Source organism: Callithrix jacchus, chromosome 9 (genome assembly GCF_049354715.1).
Source record: "Callithrix jacchus isolate 240 chromosome 9, calJac240_pri, whole genome shotgun sequence".
NCBI classification, from domain to species: domain Eukaryota; kingdom Metazoa; phylum Chordata; class Mammalia; order Primates; family Cebidae; genus Callithrix; species Callithrix jacchus.
In genome coordinates, this window is record NC_133510.1 from 30,049,030 (window position 1) to 30,072,351 (window position 23,322).

Consider the following 23,322-nt stretch of genomic DNA (forward strand, 5'->3'; position numbering starts at 1 on the left):
AAAGGTAATGCAATGAATGAGACTGAAGAAGAGGTCTCCAGAACACATTAACTTGCTTCATTATTAATGAAGGGTGTGTTAGTGTGATAGTTCTCTCTGGGCTCCGGTGAGAGCTCCAGGGGTTGTATTTGCCCCACCACCACCAATGAAAAGAGCAATTTAAACAATTTCCTAGGAGCTGCTCCTTACATTTATTTGCTTTTCAGTCTTTTTGGGAGCAATCTAAAAGGAGTGTTTTTTTCATTATACCCAGAAGGAAGAATATACACAGAGCAGAAATGAGGGACAGGGAGCCTTCTGTTAATTGTTGGAGTCTCCAGAGAGATTTCCCCCTTTGTTTAATTGTCTTGTATTTCCCTGGACTCTCGGCACTATCTCCCTCCTTCCTCTTCTATCCCAGTCCTGGGAAAAGTGTTGCTGTAAGATTTTGATCTTGAAGCTAGAGCCCTGCCATAGTGACTATTGACTGTCCCAAAGGAACCAAAATATTTGAAGGTAAAATTTGATCGATTTAAAGACAAAGTAGGGGAGAAAAGGCCCCAAGGTGGGGTCAGCCTGTGAATTTTGTTGTGGCCAGTGCTATTGCTTGTTCCCAGGGCTGTAGTTTGTTCTGTACCACAGAGCAGGCCACTTACCTGCAGTTTCCTCTTAGGTGACTGACAGCGATTTATCACTCTGACTCACCTCAAGCAACAATGACAAGAGAGAAAGAATTGGCAGGGTATTTTGTAGTATAAATGTGCTTATCCACCCTGAACAATATTAGGAATCACAGTCTACTTGCTTGAGTTCCTGTGTGAAGTGGTTCTAATGAGAATAACTAGGTTTGATTATGGCCAAGAACAGGTGAAATGATGAGAAATGAGAGGTACAATCAGGTGATCTCAGGGGTGCCTTCCAGTAGGTAAAGTGAAAAAAATAAAATCCTTCCAGCATTGCAAAGGATCCCACATGCTAAACTGTTTTAGGGAATGAGGCAAGGGGTTTAAAGGGCCACCTGCCTTATCTATGTTTTCTGCTGGGAAATGGAAATGGTGTTAAGAGCATTTATAAAATCTGTTTCATAACCAAAGGAAAACGTCTCCCTAAATAAAATGAAATTGTCACAGCCATAGCAGGTTATTCCAGAATTTCCCCTTCAATTTATGCTTGAATGCTCCATGGAATCTAAAGGTTTTGGGTGGGGTCAGTTCTCCTAGTTCCCTCAGGAATGCTGCACGGCAGCCTCCCCATTGCGAGAACTGCTATCAAACTCGTTGAATCTTAAGGCTCAAAGAGCACATCAGAAGAGAAGCTTAGGAGAGAAGGCATATGAGTCCTTAACAGGGACAAAGATCACATTCTTGCCTGCAGAATTCTGTTCTGAAGTTCTCCACAGCTTCCCCATTGCTTATCAAAGACAAAACTCATTGTGTTAGGTTCACAGCTTAATTCTCAGTGATCTAATCTACATTTCCCAAGGATTCATCTGTCATTATGCCCAATCTCCCTCCTAACCCACCCCAGTATCATCCAAGAGCAGGAGTTTGCCAAAGTAACGCACTCAAATATTGGTCCTACTGCCCAGCAAACATCCACTGCCCTTGTATCGATTATAATGTGGAAATATGCAAAGACTATCCATGTAAGAAGGAAAGGCTATTTATTCAGAGCATGCTATAGCAAAGGGAGTAAGCCACTGTCACTTGTGTTTTGACAAAGGCTCAAAGGCGGGCAGAAGAGTGGAAAGGCTTCCGCTATGCCTGATTGAAGGCTGCTGGTGTGGGAAGCTGTAGATAGCTAGAAGCGGATATCCTATGTGATGATTAGCGGGGCATATTTGGCTTTCTCTGGTTGATCCTAAGGTGCAAGCAGGGACCAAAATTAGGGAAGCTGTCAGTTATTCATCTAGTCTTGGTCATGTTGGGCCAATTCTAACAGAAGTTATTCTTTAGTTTCCTGGATTGTCACTGGAGAGAACAGTCTGACTTTCTGTTAGTATAACTTACTGCAGGCTGGCTTCCTGGGCTGACTGCTACAGATAGCAAGGGTAGGATGTGCGTCAGAGTTCTGTTTTTACATATGGTCTGGCCATTCTCCATTTGCATATTGTCTCTCAGTAATGAACGGTTGACAGGGAACACAACCTAAATGGTTTTGGGAAAGGTGTCCTCTAGAGAGAAGGCAGCAAGAGAAAGAGGTTTCTAGTTTTGCCAGTTACATCTTGTGTGTCACTATTGGTCATATAATGAGTATTTTTTTAAAAGGAAAATGAATGCAATATGCTGCACTTATAAAATGCTATTGCAGATATTTTAACACATTTCATTAAACTAGTAGGTGGAAACAAACATCCAAAAGTCTTGTAAAAACTGGTAAAATTTGCTAGATTAATAAAAAGAATAAGATTTGAGCTGAGTTTAATAACTAGCTTTTCTAAATCTGCAACCTTAATACACTGAATACAATTTTTAAAAATCCAAAGCAAATCTCTGAAGGGTAGGCCGTGAAAACTCTACACAAAAGCACATTTTATCTAAGTGATACACACCTGGCCACTAGTAAACAAACAGCAGATATATATTTGTTCTCTTTCTTAAAAACACTAAGACAATATAGAATAGACCATACTGTTTGTAAAAATGATTTATTAAAATGCTCATAATTATAAAAGAATATTAAAGTGCACAGAAATGAACATTAATTACAAACTTTACGTCTTATGCCACAAAGCATCATGAATAGTTCTATTTCAGTTAAGCTGCTCATACATTTTTACCTTCTCAAATATAATATGAACATAAAATGGTACAAGAAGTGTTTCAACAACAGAGTACATTCTGACCCCCTATTGTGAATTAATGTTTTATGAAATTCAAGACACACATGCATAAAAAAGGGAAGACTTTGGTGACAGTTTACAAGATGGCCTTGTTTAGTTTTAAAATAAAAACAATAGCTTTCCCTTTCTAATGACATATAGGTAAATTAACCGAGGGATGTTTAATGAAAATCCCCTGAGTATTTGGTCTAATATTGCAATATGCTAAAATTCACAGGCATTACAAAAGGATATAAAGCTCAATTTCTCTAGTGGTTAACACTGGACAGGCTGAGGGCCAGATTCTCCCTCTTCACAGGCCCACTGCCAGACCCATCAATTTCCCCGGGGCTCTGCCTCTGCAGCTACTTAGAGATGCAGCTACCACTGTCTGCAGACATAGCTCCATGCTTTTCATCACTGCAAGTCAGCCCTAAACTCAACATGTGGATGGCATGGGGAACAACCCTGCATCTTACCCACAACTTTGCTCTTTTGGGCATCTTAACAGTGTCAGATTACATTTGTGGCCTTTAAATACATAGAGCTTTTTTTCCCTCCTGTCCACAGCAGCACATTTAATCTATGAAAAGGGTTCTCTCTGCTGGGGCTATGAAAACAAATGCACATTTAAGTTCTATCATACATATAAGAGATAACGTAAAAATATTTCCTTTTCTATGCTGACATACATGGCAAGTAACTGCCAAATTTAAACACCAAGAGATAGTTACACACTTCAGAGATGAGAGGAGGTAATAGGAAGTGACACCCACTTCCAGAAGCAGTATCTCAGGAGTGAAGAGAGGAACAGTGGCACTGCCATTTGGCTGTGAATGAGTTTCCTCCAGTGGGAAGAATTTCATTGCTCCATCCCAGTGCATGTGGCCTCATGTGGCTTGTCTTGAACTCCCTCTGAATGCATCATTAACATGGTCGAGAGAGAGTGAAATGGTGTCCCTGATCCACTGGGACAATTCAAAGCCAGGAATACTGCTTTGATGGATCCTACATAAATACTTAATCATTTATGGCAGGCATTTGAAATTGTGACCTAGCACTAAGCTACTTTATTGTAAAAAGCCTCTAAAATCTGAGCTTTCCTTTGCTGCTGGGACTCTGATAGGTTGACTCCTCTGGCACCTGAGTATTTAACAGCATCCAAGTGAGTAGAGGCCCATGCAGCACCACCGTGATGCAAATCACCTCCCTTTCCTGCATCCAGCACTGACCAGTTACCAGTAGGAGTGAGAGAGCCTGGCTCCCTGTCTTTTCCAGAGCGCCTAGGAGGCATGACACTTAAAAGGCAATAAAATGAAGTAGACTGCTAGGAAGAGCAAAAGTGAGGGGGCAAGATGTGCATGGCAGGACAGGAGCGCAGCAGGAAATCTCCAGATAATGGTAGTGTTTGTGACCAAACCATTTTCCTTTATTACTCTTAATTGCCTGATTGGCTCTAGAGGAGGCTAAAAAACTAAAGCTAGAATCTCTTTACTTGGTTAGGTATAATCTGGGTATATTCCTGTCTGTAGTACAATGGCACAGTTACAATCAAGTTACTGGGCCCAGAATACAGGATGGAGGATGCAAGGAAGCCACATTCTTTAAGGCAGCGACTTTGGTGTGTTGATCCCTTTGGCATAGAAATAAGCCAAGTCCTGCAGACTCCTGGACAAAAGGCACTGCCCACACAGTGACCACAATGAGGGCACTTGCTGTTCCTGCCCATGCACACCGTCATGCCCCAGTGGCTGTGTAGTGAGCCATTCACGAAGGCAGCTGGTGATGTGTAATACTGCACCTTCTGTATCTAATGAAAAAAAGTCAACTGGTAGAAAATTGATGGGCTTATGTTTTCCAGATAATTATGTTGATAAAAATGTAATTTTAATCATGTGGTATCACTGTTTTCCAAGAAACTACACATCCTTAGAAAAGATAAATTAATTATCCAGATCAACATGGGTTACAATGCTCTTTGAATCTGTAACTTTTCCTACTTTTGTCATTTTATTCCCTTGAGATCTGCAAAGCAGTCAACATTGATTAGGCACAGAACCTCCCAGGAGTGCTCCTGGAAGATAAAAAGTGTCACTGTGGATTAGGACAAATATGCTTCAAAACCTTGCTATCTTCATTCTAACCCACAAAGAATATGTCTTTGAGATGGAAAGACAGGTTCAAATGAAGACTGAAACTGTATCCTCTGATTAACTGAGGTTTCCTTTCTGGAGGTATTGATAATACACCTAAATATTGTAAATCCTTGAGTCTAGTTAGCTATTTTTAATCACAAGAAAGCTATTAAATCTATGATGATGGAACTGTAAGAAAAAGAGGACCCTGGAACAGATCAAGCAAAGTGAAGAAATAAAACATGGCCTAAAAATAAAGGAGCTCATGCACCTGAGAATAGAGAGAAATAAAAGCAATCAAACAGGGAAAAAAAGAATCCATTCTACTTTGGAAGGGGTGGTTTTTAAAGCACATTCAGGGACTTTTTCTGTAAAATTCCAATTTATCAGAAAAGGTAACACTTTAGGTTTTCCAGGTGATTAGTTTTATGGACTTCTTGATCTAAGTTTTACATTTTCCAGTTCCTGCACCGCTAGCTGAAACTGAAAAATAATACACATGGAAATGGCAATAGTTAAGAATGGTATTTTCCAAAGTGATTTAACTTAAACATTCTCATTAGTGATTCCTAATATATTTTGACAGAGCTAAATTCCTTAAAGTGCTTCTCAGAACATAAAGCTCTCATTCTAATTTTGGCCGTAAATTGTTATCTACTGCTTCTATCATCCGCTCAGCTATCACCCCCATATTTTTCGTCATATCTTTGAGGTGATTCTCACGAAGAAGCTTTTGGGTTAGGTATTTTTCTCTTTGGATCTTGCTCTTCGTGCGTTTTGATACATCGGGAATTGCATATGAAATGAAAAATTTCACAGAGTAGATGAGGTGCTGGAGAAGAGAAGAAGAATGTCATTCACAAAGAAATGGAGAAAAACACAAAGTTCCTTTCATTTATTCTTGCTTGTCATTATGGCAGTTATCTGGACAAGGCTGTGGACATTTTACACACACATTCAACCGCTAATGCCATCATGTCTAATCAACAGTGTGGCTCTGTCTAGCAGCTACTATTGCTTTATACATTTAGATAATACTATGTGATATGTAGAAAAGTATATATACACACACATAATGGTTTAAAGGATAAAGAAAAAATAAATACCTGAAAAGACCCACCATGAAACGTAAAAACTAGGATGCTGACGGTGCTGCTGTACTTTGTGTACTCTTTTTCTAATGGCCCTGCACTTCTCCTAAAGTCGGTACTATCATAGTTGTACATGTCTATGTGTATCATTCTCCCTTATATTTTAAAAAGTTTGACAAAATATGTATATATACCTCCAAAATATATTCTTGCTTGAGTTTACCTTTATGATACTGCATGCAGTCTTTTGGAAATTACTTTCTTTTTCTGGGGACAGGTTCTCACCATCACCCAGGCTGGAGTGCAGTGGTGTGATCACAGTTTATTGAAGCCTCTTACTCCTGGGCTCAAGTGATGCTCCCACCTTAGTCTCCCTAAGTAGCTAGGACTACAGGCATATGCCACCATGCTTGGCTACTTTTTAAATTTCCTTGTACAGACAGGGTCTCACTGTATTGTACAGGCTGGTCTCAAACTCCTGTCCTCAAGCAACCCTTCCACCTTGGCCTTCCAAAGTACTAGAATTATATGCGAGAGCCACCACAGCAGGCTGCTTTTTGTTCAAAACTATTATCTAGGATTCATCAATGTTATTCTATAAACTAGTACATTAATTTTCACTGCTGTATAATATTCTGTGTGAATACACTATAATTTATTTGTTCCCTTATCAACAGGCATTGAGCTTGTTTCCAGTTTTTATATTAGAAACAATGGTGTTGTGAACATTATTGTGCTAGAATCCTAGAGGATTATCTGCAAGTTTCTCAAGTGTGTGGACCCAGGAGTGGGACTGCTGAGACCCTATGTCATGTGAATTTTCCATTTTATAAGATGACACCAAAATATTTTCCAAAGTAGTTATACCAACTTATACTCCCATAGCAGTGAGAGTTTCAGGTGTCCTACATCCTTGACAGCACTTAGTATCATCAAACTTTTTTTTTTGAAACAGTCTTGCTCTGTCACCCAGGCTTAAGTACAGTGGTGTGATCTCGGCTAACTGCAACCTCCATCTCCTGGGTTATAGTGATTCTCCTGCCTCAGCCACCTGAGTAGCTGGGATTACAGGTGCCTGCCACCAAGCATGGCAAATTTTTGTATTTTTAGTAGAGAGAGGGTTTTGCCATGTTGCCAAGGCTGGATCAAACTTTTTTTTTAACCAACTTAGTGATTATAAAAAGGACTTTCATTTTGGTTTTACTCTGCATTTCCCTGACTACTAATGAGGTTAAATACCTTTTAATTTTTTATTAATCAAAAATCTCTGACCTGGCAAGGGCGGAGAGATAATATAAGCATCATTAAAAACAAATTATGCATGGTGTTAAAAAGTGATGAGTACTATGAAGAGATTCTTCTGTAGATTATTCTGGATATGCCTAAGTGAGCTAACGCTTTAGGAGGTGAGGAACAAGTCTTGCAGGTATCAGAAAAAAAGACGTTCCAGGCAAAGGGAATGGCCAGTGCAGATGTTGTTTGGAGGAAGCCTCCAGAGTGCGTTTGAGAAATGGCAAGGATGGTGTGGGGTAGGTGATGAGGAGAGAAGTGATGTCTGAGGGGCACTGAGGCGTGGCAGGATCCGTGAGGCCTTGCATGCCACAGTGAGGACTTTGAGTGAGAGAGGAAGACAAGAGCAAGCCCAGCTAGGAGACTCTGGCCCTAATCCAGGCAAACAATAATGGTGGCTCTGACATGGTGGTAGCAGCACAGGTGGTTTGAAGTGCTCAGTGATACATTTTCAAAGGAAAAGACAACTAGACTGGATATAGCGTAAGGGTTCCAAGGACTCTGGGCTTGAGCAGTGTTGAGATGGAGTTGCCATAATCAAGAGAGAAATACTGTGGATGGGACAGATTTTGGGCTGGGTTGGGAGAACATTTGGAGTGGATGGAGGAAAATATAGGCGTGTGGGGCAGTAGATGTGAGACATCTGTTAGGGATCCAAGCAGAAAGCTCAGGTAGACCGTTGGATTCATGGGTTGAGTCAGGAGAGGTATGCTCTGGGAACAGCCATTTTAAGGTCTATTTCACACCAACAGACTCCAGGAGATCACCAAGAGACCGAGGAGAGAGAAAAGACAACCAAGGGATGAGTCCCAGGATCACTAAGAGAATAAGGGACTGGCATAGAACCTGAGGTGGAATGGCCAGAAAAACAGGACAAAAGGGGAAAAAAAGTGTAATTTCCTAGGAGCCCAGTGAGGAAGAGTTTCCAGGAGCAAGTGATGAGGAAAGTCTCAAGTCAGATTTTCAGTGAAAATATGACACAGTCAAATGCTGCTAAGTCAGGTGAGGGGAGGTGGGGAAGTGGTGGCTGCTGGTAATTTTGGCAAGAGCAGCTTTAGTGAAGTGGAGGGGGTGAAAGCATGACAGAAAAAAAGAGGAATCAGGGGCAGCATGTACTGACAACTCATTCAATGGTGCTGGCCACAAAGAAAAAAAGAGAAGTGAAGTAGGCTTGGTCAGGTAAGGATGGACGGAATTTTGAGATGAGAGAGGTATGAGTGTGTTTAGTGATAACAGAAATTATATAGTGAAGCGACAAAGGTTGATGCCATAAAAAAGTATTCTTTTATTTGTTTCTAAGGTAGGGAATATTTACAGATATGTGAAATTTCTGTTATGCCACCCTTGCATTTCCAGGTTAAAGCCTGGTGGCCTGATGTTATCTTTTTACAATATATTGCTAGATTCAGTTTTGTCCATTTTATTTTTTTAAATTTTATTGTGTATGGTAATATATAACATGATGATATAAGGCACATGTACGTAGTAAAAATGATTACTACAGTGAGTCCTCAACATCATCGACAGGTTTTTGGAAACCGCAATTTTAAGTGAAATGTCAACACATAGTGGGTCCTCAGATAATGTCAAGTCCTTCAATGTTGTTTTGTTACAAGTTATCTTAAAGTCATGCTTTGCAAGAGCCTAATGAGGATGTTAACTGAGGACTTACTCTACAGTGGAACAAATTAATATGTCCATCATCTCATGTAACACATCTTAGAAAGATCTTGGCATCTATGAAATGAACAGGGTTGGCTTTAATTTTCCTTTCTTGTCTGCTTTTAGGATTTAGGCTACTCTTAGCCTCACCAAACGAGTTGGAGAGCATTTCCTCTGTGATCTCTGAAGGCATGTGTATAAAATTGAAATGATCTGTTATCACTTGGTTATCACTCTCCAATAAAAACCACATGGTCTGATGTTTTCACTGTAGAAAAATTTCAAAGTTCTGCTATAATTTAAGGTTTATAGCTACCTTCTTTAGCATTCTGGAGATAAGACTACTCTCTTCTGGCTTCCGTTGTTACTGTTAAAAAGCTTACTCCCATTCTCGCTTTAGTTTTCTCTGTTAGCCAAAAGTTTGTTTCCTCTGGTTACTTTCAAGATCTTACTTTTGGTGTTCTGCATTTTCCTTGCAATATGTTTAAGTGGATTTCTTTATTCTGCCTAATACATGTCATGCTTTCTTCTCTGTGAACTCTTTCATCTCTTTTATCCATTTTCTGCTTCTCTCATTTTTTTTAGGTTAGTATTTCTCATTCTTCCATATCACTTAACATCTCTATCTATCTATCTATCTATCTATCTATCTATCTATCTATCTATCTATCTATCTATTTATTTGAGATGGAGTTTCGCTCTTGTTACCCAGGCTGAAGTACAATGGCGCGATCTCAGCTCACTGCAACCTCCGCCTCCTGGGCTCAGGCAATTCTCCTGCCTCAGCCTCCTGAGTAGCTGGGATTACAGGCACACGCCACCATGCCCAGCTAATTTTTTGTATTTTTAGTAGAGATGGGGTTTCACCATGTTGACCAGGATGGTCTCGATCTCTTGACCTTGTGATCCACCCGCCTCGGCCTCCCAAAGTGCTGGGATTACAGGCGTGAGCCACCGCGCCCGGCCTCACTTAACAACTTTTACATATTTTCCATTTTCTTAACTCCCTGTGATATATCAGGAGTAATTTTTTTCAGACCTATCTTCCAATTAACAAATTCACCTAAACTTCTGTTTAATACATGTTAATTTTTTTCATTTCACCAATATATTTTAATTTCTAAGTTTTCTCAAAATTGCCTTATAATTTTTTTTTAGTTTGTTCTTTTTAAATTATACCCATAATTATTTAAATATTTTCACAATCGGTTAATTTATAGTCCTAATCTCGACTGTTCAAACAAACCCTTGAGGTTATTGAGGGTCCAAATCAGTTGTTCCTTGCTGAATCTCATGCATGCTTTTTTTTTTTTTTTTTTAAATCACCTCTTGTTACTGACCATCTTTGACTGTGAGCTCATATTTGATTAGCTTGATCTGAGAAAAACCTGGGGTCTAAATGAAGGACACTTTTCTCTAGAGAAGATACACATTTCTTTCTACTGAGACAAATGCAGCCCTGTTTTGTGTCTCTGGCTTATCCAGAAGTTTAAGCTCAGTTTTTCCACCTCCCTTCTGATCCAAGGCATAGTCACCTTGAGCTCTGAGATGGAGAAACTGATGTATACCAGCTTCCTCTCTGAGCCCTTCAGCACTTCAGGAGTGCTTATTGCTCACTACCTTATTAAAACCTATCACCTAGGCCAAGCACTGTGGCTCATGCCTGTAATCCCAGCATGTTGGGAGGCCGAGAAAGGCAGATCACTTGAGGTCAGGAGTACGAGACCAGCCTGGCCAACATAGTGAAACCTGATGTCTACTTAAAATACAAAATTAGGTAAGCATCGTAGTGTGTGCCTATAGTCCCAGCTACTTGGGAGGCTGAGGCAGGAGAATCGCTTGAACCTGGGAGGCAGATGTTGCAGTGAGCTGAGATCATGCCACCATGCTCCAGCCTAGGATACAGAGTGAGACTCCATCTCTCTCTCTCTCCGTCACACACACACACACACACACACACACACACACACACACACACACAAACTAAAAAAAAACTCCTCATCTAGTTTCTCCGTTCTTTGTAGATTCTCTTCCCTTCCAGTGAGCTCAGAAATGCAAAGTAATTATCACGCTGACTCTAGAAGTTTTGCAGTGGGGATGGTCCCTTACAACATATGGTCCACCACAGTATCAAAAGCAAAAGGTTGGCCAGGCGTGGTGGCTCATGTCTGTAATCTCAGCACTTTCGGAGGCCCAGGTGGGTGGATCACAAGATCAGGAGTTCGAGACCAACCTGACCAACATGGTGAAACCCCATCTCTACTACAAATAAAAAATTAGCCAAGCATGGTGGTGCACACCTGTAGTCCCAGCTACTCAGGAGGCTGAGACAGGAGAATCGCTTGAATCTGGGAGGCAGAGGTTGCAGTGAGCCAAGATTGTGCCATTGCATTCTAGCCTGGGTGACACAGCAACACTGTTTCAAAAACCAAAAAAACAAAAACTAAAAGAAAAACACAGAAGCCCAATCACTTCATCAACTACATGTTTGAATAGAAACTTGTGACTCTTGCTGATATATCAGATAGTGTACTCAGAAAGCCACTTATAGATGGTGAACTAATCATGAGTTACATTTTTCTTCCCTGGTTAATGTTTGGTAGTTACTAAAAAGAACTAGTATAAGTACCAAAAAGTCAGGTAGTCTACCCCACTTCTTGTCTGCTGACTGGTTTTATTCAGAGCAAATGGAATCCACCTGCCTCAGCCTCTCTTGCTGCTAGGAAAACCACATGCTACAGTTCTGGCCAATGAGATGTAGGTGAAGTCCACCGTAGGGGCTTCTGGCAAAGCATTCTTTCCTGACAGAAAGGACTGGATATGGTTAGCATCAACCTTCTTCCTGCCTTGCATATAATATGTTATCTGGAATTTCAGCAGCCATAAGGGGACACAGAGCAAAACCAGAGAATCAGATATGTTACTTCCATCAGTGAAATGATATTGATTGATTGAGGAGCAATCACATATGAAATTCATAAACTCTGTTATGTGTGTTGGGGAGAGGGGAATCAACCTTATCTGTTTAAGCCACGATAGACTGGGTTTTCTGCAGCTTAATACAATCATGATCTACCATACCAATTAAGCAACCTCTGATATTTTGTAATTCAGCAGTAGTTATACAGTCTGCATAGGAAGCATAGTTGGCTAGATCAATTACAAATTTATAGTTGCCTTAGTTATTTTTCAGAGATGGTCAATTTCAAACTCTCCCAACAATAAAAGTTCCTCATCATCGTACTTCAAGAGGAGTACGATGCCCCTTCACAGCCCAACATGCTGCCCAGTGCCCTAAATTTTAAAAAGTTAGAAATGAATGAAATCGAACCCCCTTTGTGCATAACATACTTTTATAGCAGATGATGCCCTCATTAATAAAGTTGTTTGAGTATTTTCAGGTCAAAATTGATTGACATATTTCCTAAAATAGTCATTAGCAAGTGATAAGAAGAAGGTATCATACATGTTAAGTATGGAGTTGGCAACACTTAACAGAACATCTGCCAAATACACAACCTTATAAACTGTTTCAAAGCATACTTTTCCTACCTCCATGACAATGATAAAAGCCAGCTTGGCTGCGATCACGTGCCAATAGTAGATGTTGTGTTTATACTCCTGGGGGTGTCCAGGTGGGTATCGGAAATCACGATACCTGAAAACAAAATGAAGACATATTGGAAGACAAATTTTTTTGATTATACTGTAAACAAAGACCCCATTTAAAAAGACGTCATGGCTGGGTGCAGTGATGGCTCATGCCTGTAATCTTAACACTTTGGGTGGCCAAGACACATGGATCACTTGAGGCCGGGAGTTCGAGACCAACCTGGCCAATATGGTGAAACCCTGTCTCTACTAAAAATACAAAAATTAGCCAGGTATGGTGGCACGTGCCTGTAATCCCAGCTATTCACATGGCTGAGGCACGAGAATTGCTTGAGCCCAGGAGGTGGAGGTTGCAGGGAGCTGATACAGCATCACTGCACTCTGTCTGGGCAACAGTGCAGGACTCTGTCTCAAAAAAACAAAAATAAAAAAAGAGGTCATATTTGATTCAATGCTCTTTTAAACTGGACATCACATACATTTTCTCTTAAAGCTCAATATGGTAACGAAGCCCCGAAATAACTACAGTAACACCTCATATGTAATCAGAGAATGATGGTAACGACATAGCCCATCTTTGTAGAAAAGAACCCATCTTTATAAACTAAAGTTGTAAATGTTTTCTACAAATAAGCATTTATCCCTGTTTTCTCAAAAGAGTATAACTAAAACAATTCCTGTTTTGGAGATCATGTTTATAAAATTATTTATAATGGTATCATCAGGGTTCAGTCAGCTATGGGGCTCTCTCTGCTCATATAGAGTACTATCTACTTAAAATTTTTTACCTAATTCCTTGCTGTCAGATAATCGAGGGTTAACTGCTATTAGTGTATCTTCCTTGGGTAGTACATCTCTAATTTTATGCTTGTAAGCTATCAAACCTAGAAGAGTTTAATTTCTGATTAGAATTATGGAAAGTAAGAATAAGCAGATTTGATATAGAATTGTAAAGAGGCTCCACTAGGTATAACACAAACATTTATTTTGGGCTTATTTCTGGTTTCCTGGTTGTATTATTGAGAATTTGAGTTGGTCAAGGCTTTGAGGAGTTGGACTAAAGAAACTTTAAAGCCTCCGGTTTTAGGTAAAACTCTGTGATCCAGGAAAGAAAGTTAATGACCTACAATCCACCACCTTTATCAATTGGTAATTTAGCTGGTGCATACTGTCCACAGTTGAACTCACTAGCTGTTAACATCAATGCAGAGAGCTTTGGGATATTTTTAGATAATTCTGTTCAGCTGAGGTATTTATATCTCTTATCTTTGTATGTCCCTGTTATGTGAGGTGCTAGTTTGTCATCATTCAATATCTTCAGATTGTGCTTGAATAACACAATAGTCTTAACAACTGAATTATCATGGTTCTTGGTCCTCTTGAAGTTTCTCTATTTCTATGAATTTTCTTTGGAATCAATCTCCCTGTAATTGTTTGAAACTCACTTTAAATCTTGCTTTATGGTTTGGTCTGAAATTTCTAACCCTAGTTTTCATTAACTTCTTAATAAATATGCATATATATTTTCTGAGTTTCACTGAAGAGAAAGCTATAGGGAAAAAAATGTCTCTGGCAGCTCGATTCAAATGACACCAAATGCATCTGGTTGATCCTGAAGTTGTAAAGAAATAAAAATTTTAAAATGTAAAAAAATAACACCAAACAGAATTAAGTCACAAGACAAACCCTTTTAAAGATGAAGTCTATTTTTAAACAAGTAAAGCAGAACTTGCCTGCATGTGGTATGGTTACCCTGCTCAGAGTATGGGTTTCCCTTGCTTTTGTTTTTGAAGTCTGCAACTTTGAAGATGGAGAGAGTGTTGTTGATGTACCCATCCATGGTGTAGGAAGTGTGGTTTCCGTAGGGAGGAACAGAGAAGGACCAATAGTACACCAGGCGGGGGATCATGTCTGATGTGAAAGCAATGATCATGGCCTATTTTGGGAGAAAACAGAAAATGAATTTATAGTTTTTATAGGTATGGTTAACAAATGTGGTATGCCAGAATTACCAATTTCATCATGTCAATTATTTTTTAAAGATTCAGAAATCTTAATTCTTTCTTAACTGCAAAATATATGCAGACAGTGAGATAGGATCTTGCTCTGTTGCCCAGGCTGGAGTGCACTGGCATGATCATAGCTCACTGTAACCTTGAACTCCTTGGTTCAAGTGATGCTCCTGAGTAGCTAGAATTACAGGTGCATTCCACCATGCCTGGCTAATTTTTAAACATATTTTGTAGCGATAGGGTCTTACTATGTTGTCTAGCCTAGTCTGGAACTCCTGGCCTCAAGCAATTCTCTCAGCTTCTCAAAGTGCTGGGATTATAGGCTCGGGCCACTGACCTCAGCCTAGAAGACTCTACACAGAATGTAAACTGCATGTTTTTCTTGATCCAAATTTAAATAATGACCTCTGAGTTCACTTTTTTCCTGTATAGTATTTTGACTTGTTTAGACAAGTCAAACCATGACCTGATCTGTTTTAAACTCTCAGTACATAGTTATATTTGTTGCTTCATTAGACTGTTAGGATTTATTTTAACAAAATTTGGGTAGCTGAATAAACTATACTAGGGTTGTCCCTAAGTCTCTAAACTTCCAAAAAATTAAGTGGATAGTTATGAAAGTTATAAATTATCAAACAACACACAGAAAATTTAGTATGTTCTTACATAAAAGGAGTAAATATGGACCAATCATAAACCTGTGTCTGTGTCAGAGAGACATCTATTAGGATGCAAAGCTACTGTGAATTACATGAATTTTCTCTGAAATTCTTTAATTTGGGCTTTAAACTCTCCAGTGCATAAAACTGGTTTGAAGGAAGGAGAAAGAATTTTTAGTTTAAACCAAAATCTATGTGACTAAACCAGCTAAATGATTCTGTCATTGACTGAAGCAGAAATGTTTTTGGCTTAACATGATTTTTAATAGTATTCATCTGAACATATGGTTTAGACACAGCAAGACCACAAACCAAAGCTCAGGCAAAGCAAAAAAAAAAAAAAAAAAACAAGGGGCTTTTCTATAGCAAAATTTCCCTCACTAGAACCAGCTTTGTCATTTCCTCTGAGGTGAAAAAATCTGTGTGTATATATATGCATGTGTTTCTGCCTGTCAGTACTGGGATACCACAGAATATTTTACCTTTTTTCTCTCAGATTTCAATAGATTAAATTTTGCTGATATCATTTAACTCGACTATATCTTTTTATAGAATCACTGGTAGATGTGCATCAGGAAGCTACAAAAAATTCCAACAAGGAAGATAATTCCATTGTCTTTTGACGAGATACTTTTCTTCCTGAATTGAGCTGCTCTGAGAGACGTGCTGCAAGAGTACGAATAAATGCAGTATGCTTCATTTCCCATGCTGTTCTGCACACAATTTTCCATTTATATAAAAATAAATTAAAATTGGTCTTCAATAACAGATGCTCTGGCATGATACAACAATGTCAATTCAGCTTATTTATTGAACCAGCAGCTTTAAAATGAATGATTTTATTACAAATTCCTGCTTGATGCCCACTTTCACCCTGGTGGCTATTCTCTTCTTTTTGTAGAGGGAAGATTGTGAGATACACACTGGCTGTTTGAGGGAGTAAGACATGCATTTAATGCTTCCACACACATAAACATAGATGCCTATGTATGTGGCTATATAACTGCATCTTGGAAGTGTAACAAATCCTAACATGGAAAAGAGGATTGTCCATAGTTTAATCAATGTCACAAATCTAATAAGCAGTTTTTCTAGGTTAAGTTATAAGAAAAAGCCATTATTGGATAAGAACCAATAGCACCAATTAGCTGACATGTGTGTCTGTACACATACACACACAGAGTCGCCTTGGAAACAGCCAGTCCTCCATCTGTGCTCATGGAGTGGAGCCATGGCATAGATGCTGGGAAAAGGTACCTAATACAATCAAATGAGTATGCCTGAGGAATGGGGAGAGGTTGAGTCAACTGAATTTTCTGGTTAGTTGAAGGTCAAATAGAAACCCTTTTAGTTTCAAACCCTGTTGCTGAAAATTTTCTTAAAGCACACGTGGCCACGTTCTTGCCCAGTTTAGTGTATTTGAGCATATTGAACATGACAGATTCATTGTTTTATGACTGAGGAACTTGAAGGCCTCACTGCCATTTTTCTGAACATCAGTCTTCATTTTGCAGCACAGTAGACGTGGAAGGTGTGGGGTGTATCTGGGGGAAAGGAAACTGACATTGCCTAGCAGTTGGTTTTTGTGTAAGATTTGCAGCTTTTTCCAAAGACTACAGATAGCATGCAGTTCAGACAAATATAAGGTTCTGGAATGTACGGATGACAGATAACTTGTTTTATTCTATAAAACTGTAGCCATAGTCCAGACAGTGACTGCTTTTGCAATTTTTTTTTTTTTTTGAGACAGAGTTTCGCTCTTGTTGCCCAGGCTGGAGTGCAATGGCGTCTTCTGGCTCACTGCAACCACTGCCTCTCAGGTTCAAGCGATTCTCCTGCCTCAGCCTCCCAAGTAGCTGGGGTTACAGGCTACCATGTCAAGCTAATTTTGTATTTTTAGTAGAGATGGGGTTTCTCCATGTTGGTCAGGCTGGTCTCAAACTCCCAACCTCAGGTGATCCGCCTGCCTCAGCCTCCCAAAGTGCTGGGATTACAGGCGTGAGCCACCATGTCTGGCACTTTTGGAATTCTTGTGCCTCCAGTTGGGGTACCTGTCAGAGTCCTCACAGAGTCACTGTTAATGATGATGAGTAATGAAGATGATAAAATAACAGCAGCTAACATTCAATAGAAACAAGGCTTCAGGCATTAACTCAATGAATTCCCTAACAACTCTTCGTGGGTGGCATGTACTATTCTTATAATATGTGGTAGGGAATTGATCATTTTACAAATAATATGGGGCTCTGGAGAGGTAAGACCTGGCTCAAGATCATGCAGCTCAAAGCTACAGTGCTGAGAACTGGAGCTCGGGTCTCCCTGACTCTAGAGCCTACAGTGCTCAGTAACTTCCTCATCCAGAGCCTAACCTGCAGGCACTGGCAACTTCTGTTGTTTTGGCTGGGGACTCAGGGAAGATGTGGCTTAAGAAATAAAAACTGGGAGATCACTTAGGGGGTGGTGCTCACCTGGGAATGAGACTGTCAGTGAAATATGGGAGGGAGGAAATGACCCTAGTTTTAGGATGCTTCTTGGGAAGGTGGTCCTCTAATGGGCTGGCATGAAAATTGCATTGCCTGAGAAATCCCTGTGGGCCTGTACATAAAAATGACACTGTTCAGATGGTCCATCATCAATGAATATAGGCTATAAAGAACTGAGTTCTGTCCCCTCACAGCGGGGACATAATATACAGGGCATGAGGCTGCTTTAGCCAATGAGCAAAGACCTCCTAAGGGTGGGGTGGGAAGGGTGACAAAACCCACTCACCTCTCTCCTTTAAGAACTGCTGCTGTGGAGACAAGGAAGGTAGTTACAAGTGCACAATTAGAAGCGCATAAACTGTTTATACTTCACCATCAGAGTTAATATTTTAGGTTGATACTTTGGAATATGTAGTAAAACCTCATAGAATGGTCTTATTTTAGGGCCCTCAAACTCTAAATGAACAGATTTCTATCCACATTATAAAAAAGCACTTTCTGATTACTCCTTTTATAGTTATGTGAGGATTAAGTGTTAGTACTTATTATCATTACCATATTTCATATTGAATAAAAACTTAAGCAAATGAGCAATAACGGTACCTGTGTAGGAGGTCTTGACAGTTAAAAATAATTATACACAAAATAAAAATATATTTAACAAGTGGTTATATATCATATAACTATGTTGTTTATGTGGATGACAGACTTAGCATCTTCTTACTGTTTTAAAAAACATCCAACATTTGATTTCTTAGATAGCAACTCTAATGCATCTCAGGGCTTTCAAGGTCTTTACCCTGTAGAACTTAGATCTACTCACATTGGTCACCACAGCCAGAATTGCTATTCCTTGCATGATGGGCTGCCATGCTCCGATGTCTTGGGCTTTCTCTGGTACCAGGCGTCTAAACTGGGTGGTCAGTTTCCATGCATCCACTCTTATTTCCAATATATTGTTCACGAGAGCCAACAGAGGGGCCAGTGGAAAAGAGGCCACAAATAAGGTGACGAACCCAAACTGAATAACTGTCAATGGAATGGACACACATCATGGAGTGGTGGTGGATGGAAGGACAACATATTTTCCTTTACTCTTGAAAAGAAAAGGCAAACGAACTAAATCCCAGAGAGAAAACACATCTGTGGTAAATAATAATTTAGTGTTCAACAGTGAAAGAATTCAAACAAAACACAAATATGAAACCTCTGGAAAGAATAATTATAGCCTGTTTCTTTCACATGTATACACTTAATAGGAGCAATATATTTAGACATCTTTAGTCAAGCAGAATTATTCGCTGGTAATAAACTTGAGACATCATAAGCATATTATTCATTCTCAGTGTTGAAATAGTATGTTGGAAGATGATTTGTGGTTTCGGAAATTTTTTTAAAAGTAAAATATTGTGGCATTATCTAACAAGTAAAAGAGAAAAAGAAATGGACCCATGGGAAGGGCTTAGAGAATGTTGGAAGAAATATGCTGGGAACAAGCAAATGAGTGAGCTCCCCTGAGTCTGCAAATGCAAGTGCAGTGCATTCAGAGAATCTGCTATTACAAATCAGATAAAAGTATCTGATACAAGTATCTTAAGTTATAATCCTTAAGAATCTTGAAGTTGGTTTTAGTCCTTGTGGTCATAAGTCAAAATTTGAGTGATGGCTTAGAAGTCATTTTCTCCTTGTTTGTAACTGACATAGCCTTATTATAAATGGGGCAGCAAAGATTTTGGGGTAAGTGATACCATGGAGGGGAAGAAAATATCCAAAAAAGGGAAAATCAGTTTGAAGGTCTACCAGTTAGAAGGGCAGAGTCTAAGAGGAAACATATATGACATGTAACTAAGACTGTGGATGGGAGGAAAACATGAAGCCCCATTAGGCCTCATGCTCAAACAAGGAGCACAGACGACTCTGACCAGAAAGGGCAAAACTGTGGAGGGTGTGGTGAGGCAGGCAGAGCTGGCATTTGCTTTTGGTCTGAGAGGCAAAGGGCATGTTGCAGAAGAGCAGACAGCTAGAAGGATCTGGTAAGTCCCACAGGCCAGGCAGGAGCACTCATGCAGAGAAGTCAGCCAGGCAAGGACCAGAATTGGTGATGCTACAGAGTCATGAGCAGCAGCAACAAGCAGTGATGTCAACGTCCCTATCTATGACTCACCTAACCCTAAATAACTTATCAGCCCCAGGGCATGCAAGTAATAGCAGTGTTTGGAGTCAACCAGTCAACTGTGGTAAACTGGCAAGTGTGCGTCCTAGGAGAGAGACAGCTCATAGTTGCCATGTGGGATTGAGGGCTCCATGTTGCCAGATCTCCTGATTGTTCAAGAGAAGCCAGAGATTAGGATTATGTTAGCAGTAAACATAGTTAAAAGTCCAAAAGAGAAAAGATACCATGTATAATGACAACAAAAACATAGGCTATTTAGAAATAATTAATGAGAAATGTAAGACCACTATGATAACTGACTTAAGAAAAAACAAATAAATGAATGGTAGGATGTGCCATACTCTTGACAGGGCAAACTTGAACTCAGGAACATATCAAAATTTTTTTCCACAAAATAATTTAGAATTCTAATGTAAATTCTGTTAATAATCCTAAAGCTGACAGGTCAGCTGGGTGTGGCAGCTAATCCCTATAATCCTAGTACTTTGGGAGGCTGAGGTGGGAGGATTATTTGAGCCCAGGAGTTTGAGACTAGCCTAGGAAACATAGCAAGACCCTGTCTCTGCAAAAAATACAAAAAATTAGTTGGGTTTGGTGGTACGAAAGCCTGTAGTCTCAGCTACCCAGGAGGCTGAGGTAGGAGGATTGCTTTAGTTGAGGTGAAGGTTGGAGTGAGCCAGGACTGCGCTACTGCACTGCAGCCTGGGCAACAGAGTGAGACCCTGCCTTTCAAAGGAAGATGAGAAAAAAGCTAAAAAGAGAAAAGTGATATTAAAGGTCTTCAAGAAATATGAACAGGAAGTTTGCATAGACAGTATTAGGAACATTCTGAAAAAATAAAATGGGACAGCTCTGGGAGATACTAAAGTATATTATAATGCTATGGTAATTAAAACAGTTTAGAACTAGTACATGAATAGACAGTATGAATTAAACAGGTTGAATATTAAGAGCAGATGCAAATATTCATCGGGTTTTAGTATGTATTCGTATAAAGCAATACTCTGAAGCAGTGGATGCTAGCTAAGTCATGGGAAAAATTGGTATGGAGCCATCACTTTTGACACCAAAATAAATTCCAGATGGATTAAAAATAAAGCACCAGAAAAAGCCCATATAATTTGTTCTGATATTCGAGTGAGAAAAAACAATAAGCAACTTTTGAAACCAAGAATAACAAGAAGAAAAAGTCAATACAAAACACCCACTGTGAAAACAAAAACCCTTGCCTGAAACATTTTCATAATCCTATACTGCTCTCTCTGTTTTCTCTTCTTTCTTCTATACATTACAGTTGAGTTTTCTGAAGGAAGTATCCACCTCCACAACAAGTGGGAGAGTAACTAGTCCCTGAGGCCCTCACCACAGCACTGGAGCTACTCTAGCTAACTTTGCCAGCGGCTGCATGTTCATAAAGCTGATGCTCCTTCTCAGTTCTGATTTAGGTGATTTCTTGTGACACGGCCAAACAGTCCCCTTGCTGTGGAATATTTATTTCCTCTTGATTTCTTTTTTACTTAAGAAATTTTAAGAATTCAAAAGATACATTGAAAAACAAACTAAAGCCCTACCCAGCTATAGCACCGCTTCCACTTCCCGCCCCAGATCTAGCAATTAGGAGTGTGTGGGCGCTAGCTCTTCCTTTCTTCCCCCATCTGTATTTTCCATTATGCTCCTTTTCCATCATGTTCCAATTCCTCTAAAGCAACATTATCATCTCCCAAGCCTTCTCTGTATTGACACAACGCTGCTGGATTTCTTCCCATTGCTCTGTTCTTCTTTTTCTTTGTGGGGGCCTCCCTCCCTTTTCACTCTTCAAATGTCCCTTTTCCCCAGGGCCTCATCTCAATCCCCTGTCCATCTCTCTTGATATTTCTGCTAAGCATGCCTGATTCACCCTTATGGCCTCACCCATGGCTCCTCTAAGCTTCTTACTGGTGTGTCCAACTTTCTAATGGACACTGCCTTTCAGATGTTTCACATGAAAAATATCCAACACTGAGCCATTTCCTAGAGACCAGATCCTCTCCTTACATTTTGCCCTGCATATTCGGTTTCCTGGAAGTTATCTTAATTTTGTTCCTCATCTGCTATGCAATTCACCCCTTTAACACTTACCAAATCCATCTCCCTCTCTTTACTCCTATGCCCACTAAATAGTGGGTACCTAACACTTGTTGTCTGGGTTACCTGCTGTAGCCTCCTAAACCATCTCCCTCCCACCACATATGAGTCCCATCCAAAATATTATTTTCCATTCTGCTACTTGATTGATCTTCTTCCACATAAACATTATGCAATTCTCTTGTTTACAAATATTCCAGTGGATCTCAATTTTTTTTAAGAATAAAGTTTAAGTCCCCTGGCTAAGCACACCAGACCCATTATCATATGGTCCCTGCCTACCTGATAATCCCACCTGTGGATCCTTTGTTCACTTGCCATTCTTTGAACTGACCAAGCTGTTGTACTTCTCTTCATCACCCTTCAAAATCCAGTTCAAATATCATCTGCTCAAGGAAGTCTAATTAGATTCTCCTTAACTATCCACCGAATGTCGAGCTCCATGAGGGCAGGGACCAAGGGTACTGGTATCCCCAGCAACTGAGTGTTTGACACAGCAGGTGCTCAATAAATGTTTAAACAAATGAATGAGTGAATGGACAAATGAAGAGATGGAGGCCTGCAAATCCTCCCAATTACCTAGTTGCCCTTTTGGAAAGCTCATCCTGCAAAGGTTAGAAGACTTCATGGCAGGTGATGGGCTTGAACTGAGCAGAGATGAGAGCATGAAGGGAAGAAGGCCTGAGTCCTGGAGAGTGCAGCGGAGGCATCGGTGAGTTGAGCATAGGAGGGAGAAAAAGAAAGGGGTACAAGGAGCTGCTGAAGAATAGCTGATATTCACTACAGTACATTACATGGAAAAAAATCATATATGAAGGTCATTGCTGTAGCAGATTTAAAAGAATTCACTTGGAGATAGATGAAGGTAAGATCAAGGTACCTTCCAAGGGTGGAAGAGGCAGTGCCAGAGACAAACAGGGCCCATTCATCACGTCAGTGTACTCCGTTTAGGGGCACCTGCCCACCAGAAAGGCCTTACCAAGTTCTCAGGGCACCTGTGTCTGTGCAGTACATTACTGAGTACAAAACAGTATTTATGGCTTCCAGGTTTAAATACAGACAGACTACTATTACATTCTGTATCTGAGTACTCGGAGTCAGGAACACTCCAAGGAGCAATTTGGGTTAACACCTCAGAATTACTCCAATAATCTCAAAAGATGGTGGGAAATTCACTAAATAAAAAACATTTCACTCAAACAGGTCATACAGAATTTGGTGAGCAGTGGGTGAGGGATGTTAATGTAAAATCAACTAGCAGTTATATGTGTGTTGGAGCTC

General features: G+C 39.9%; 1 protein-coding gene across 9 annotated transcripts in view; it reads right to left on the reverse strand.

Moving 5' to 3' along the window:
- Positions 1-2,610: 2,610 nt before the first annotated feature.
- Positions 2,611-23,322, reverse strand: part of ANO6 (anoctamin 6) — a 209,952-nt gene continuing 189,240 nt past the window's right edge. For 7 of the 9 annotated variants that reach the window (XM_002807084.7, XM_009003603.5, XM_054238149.2 and 4 more), the window contains 4 exons: positions 18,568-18,773; positions 14,324-14,526; positions 12,531-12,636; positions 2,611-5,767 (listed from right to left, as the gene is read on the reverse strand). In XM_002807084.7, coding sequence (XP_002807130.2) covers positions 5,561-5,767; positions 12,531-12,636; positions 14,324-14,526; positions 18,568-18,773 — 722 coding nt within the window. In that variant the 3' untranslated portion in view covers positions 2,611-5,560. Of the gene's footprint in view, positions 5,768-12,530; positions 12,637-14,323; positions 14,527-18,567; positions 18,774-19,908; positions 20,064-20,296; positions 22,730-23,322 lie in introns of those variants that run through there. The other 2 variants (XM_078338862.1, XM_078338861.1) reach the window with 2 other exon arrangements.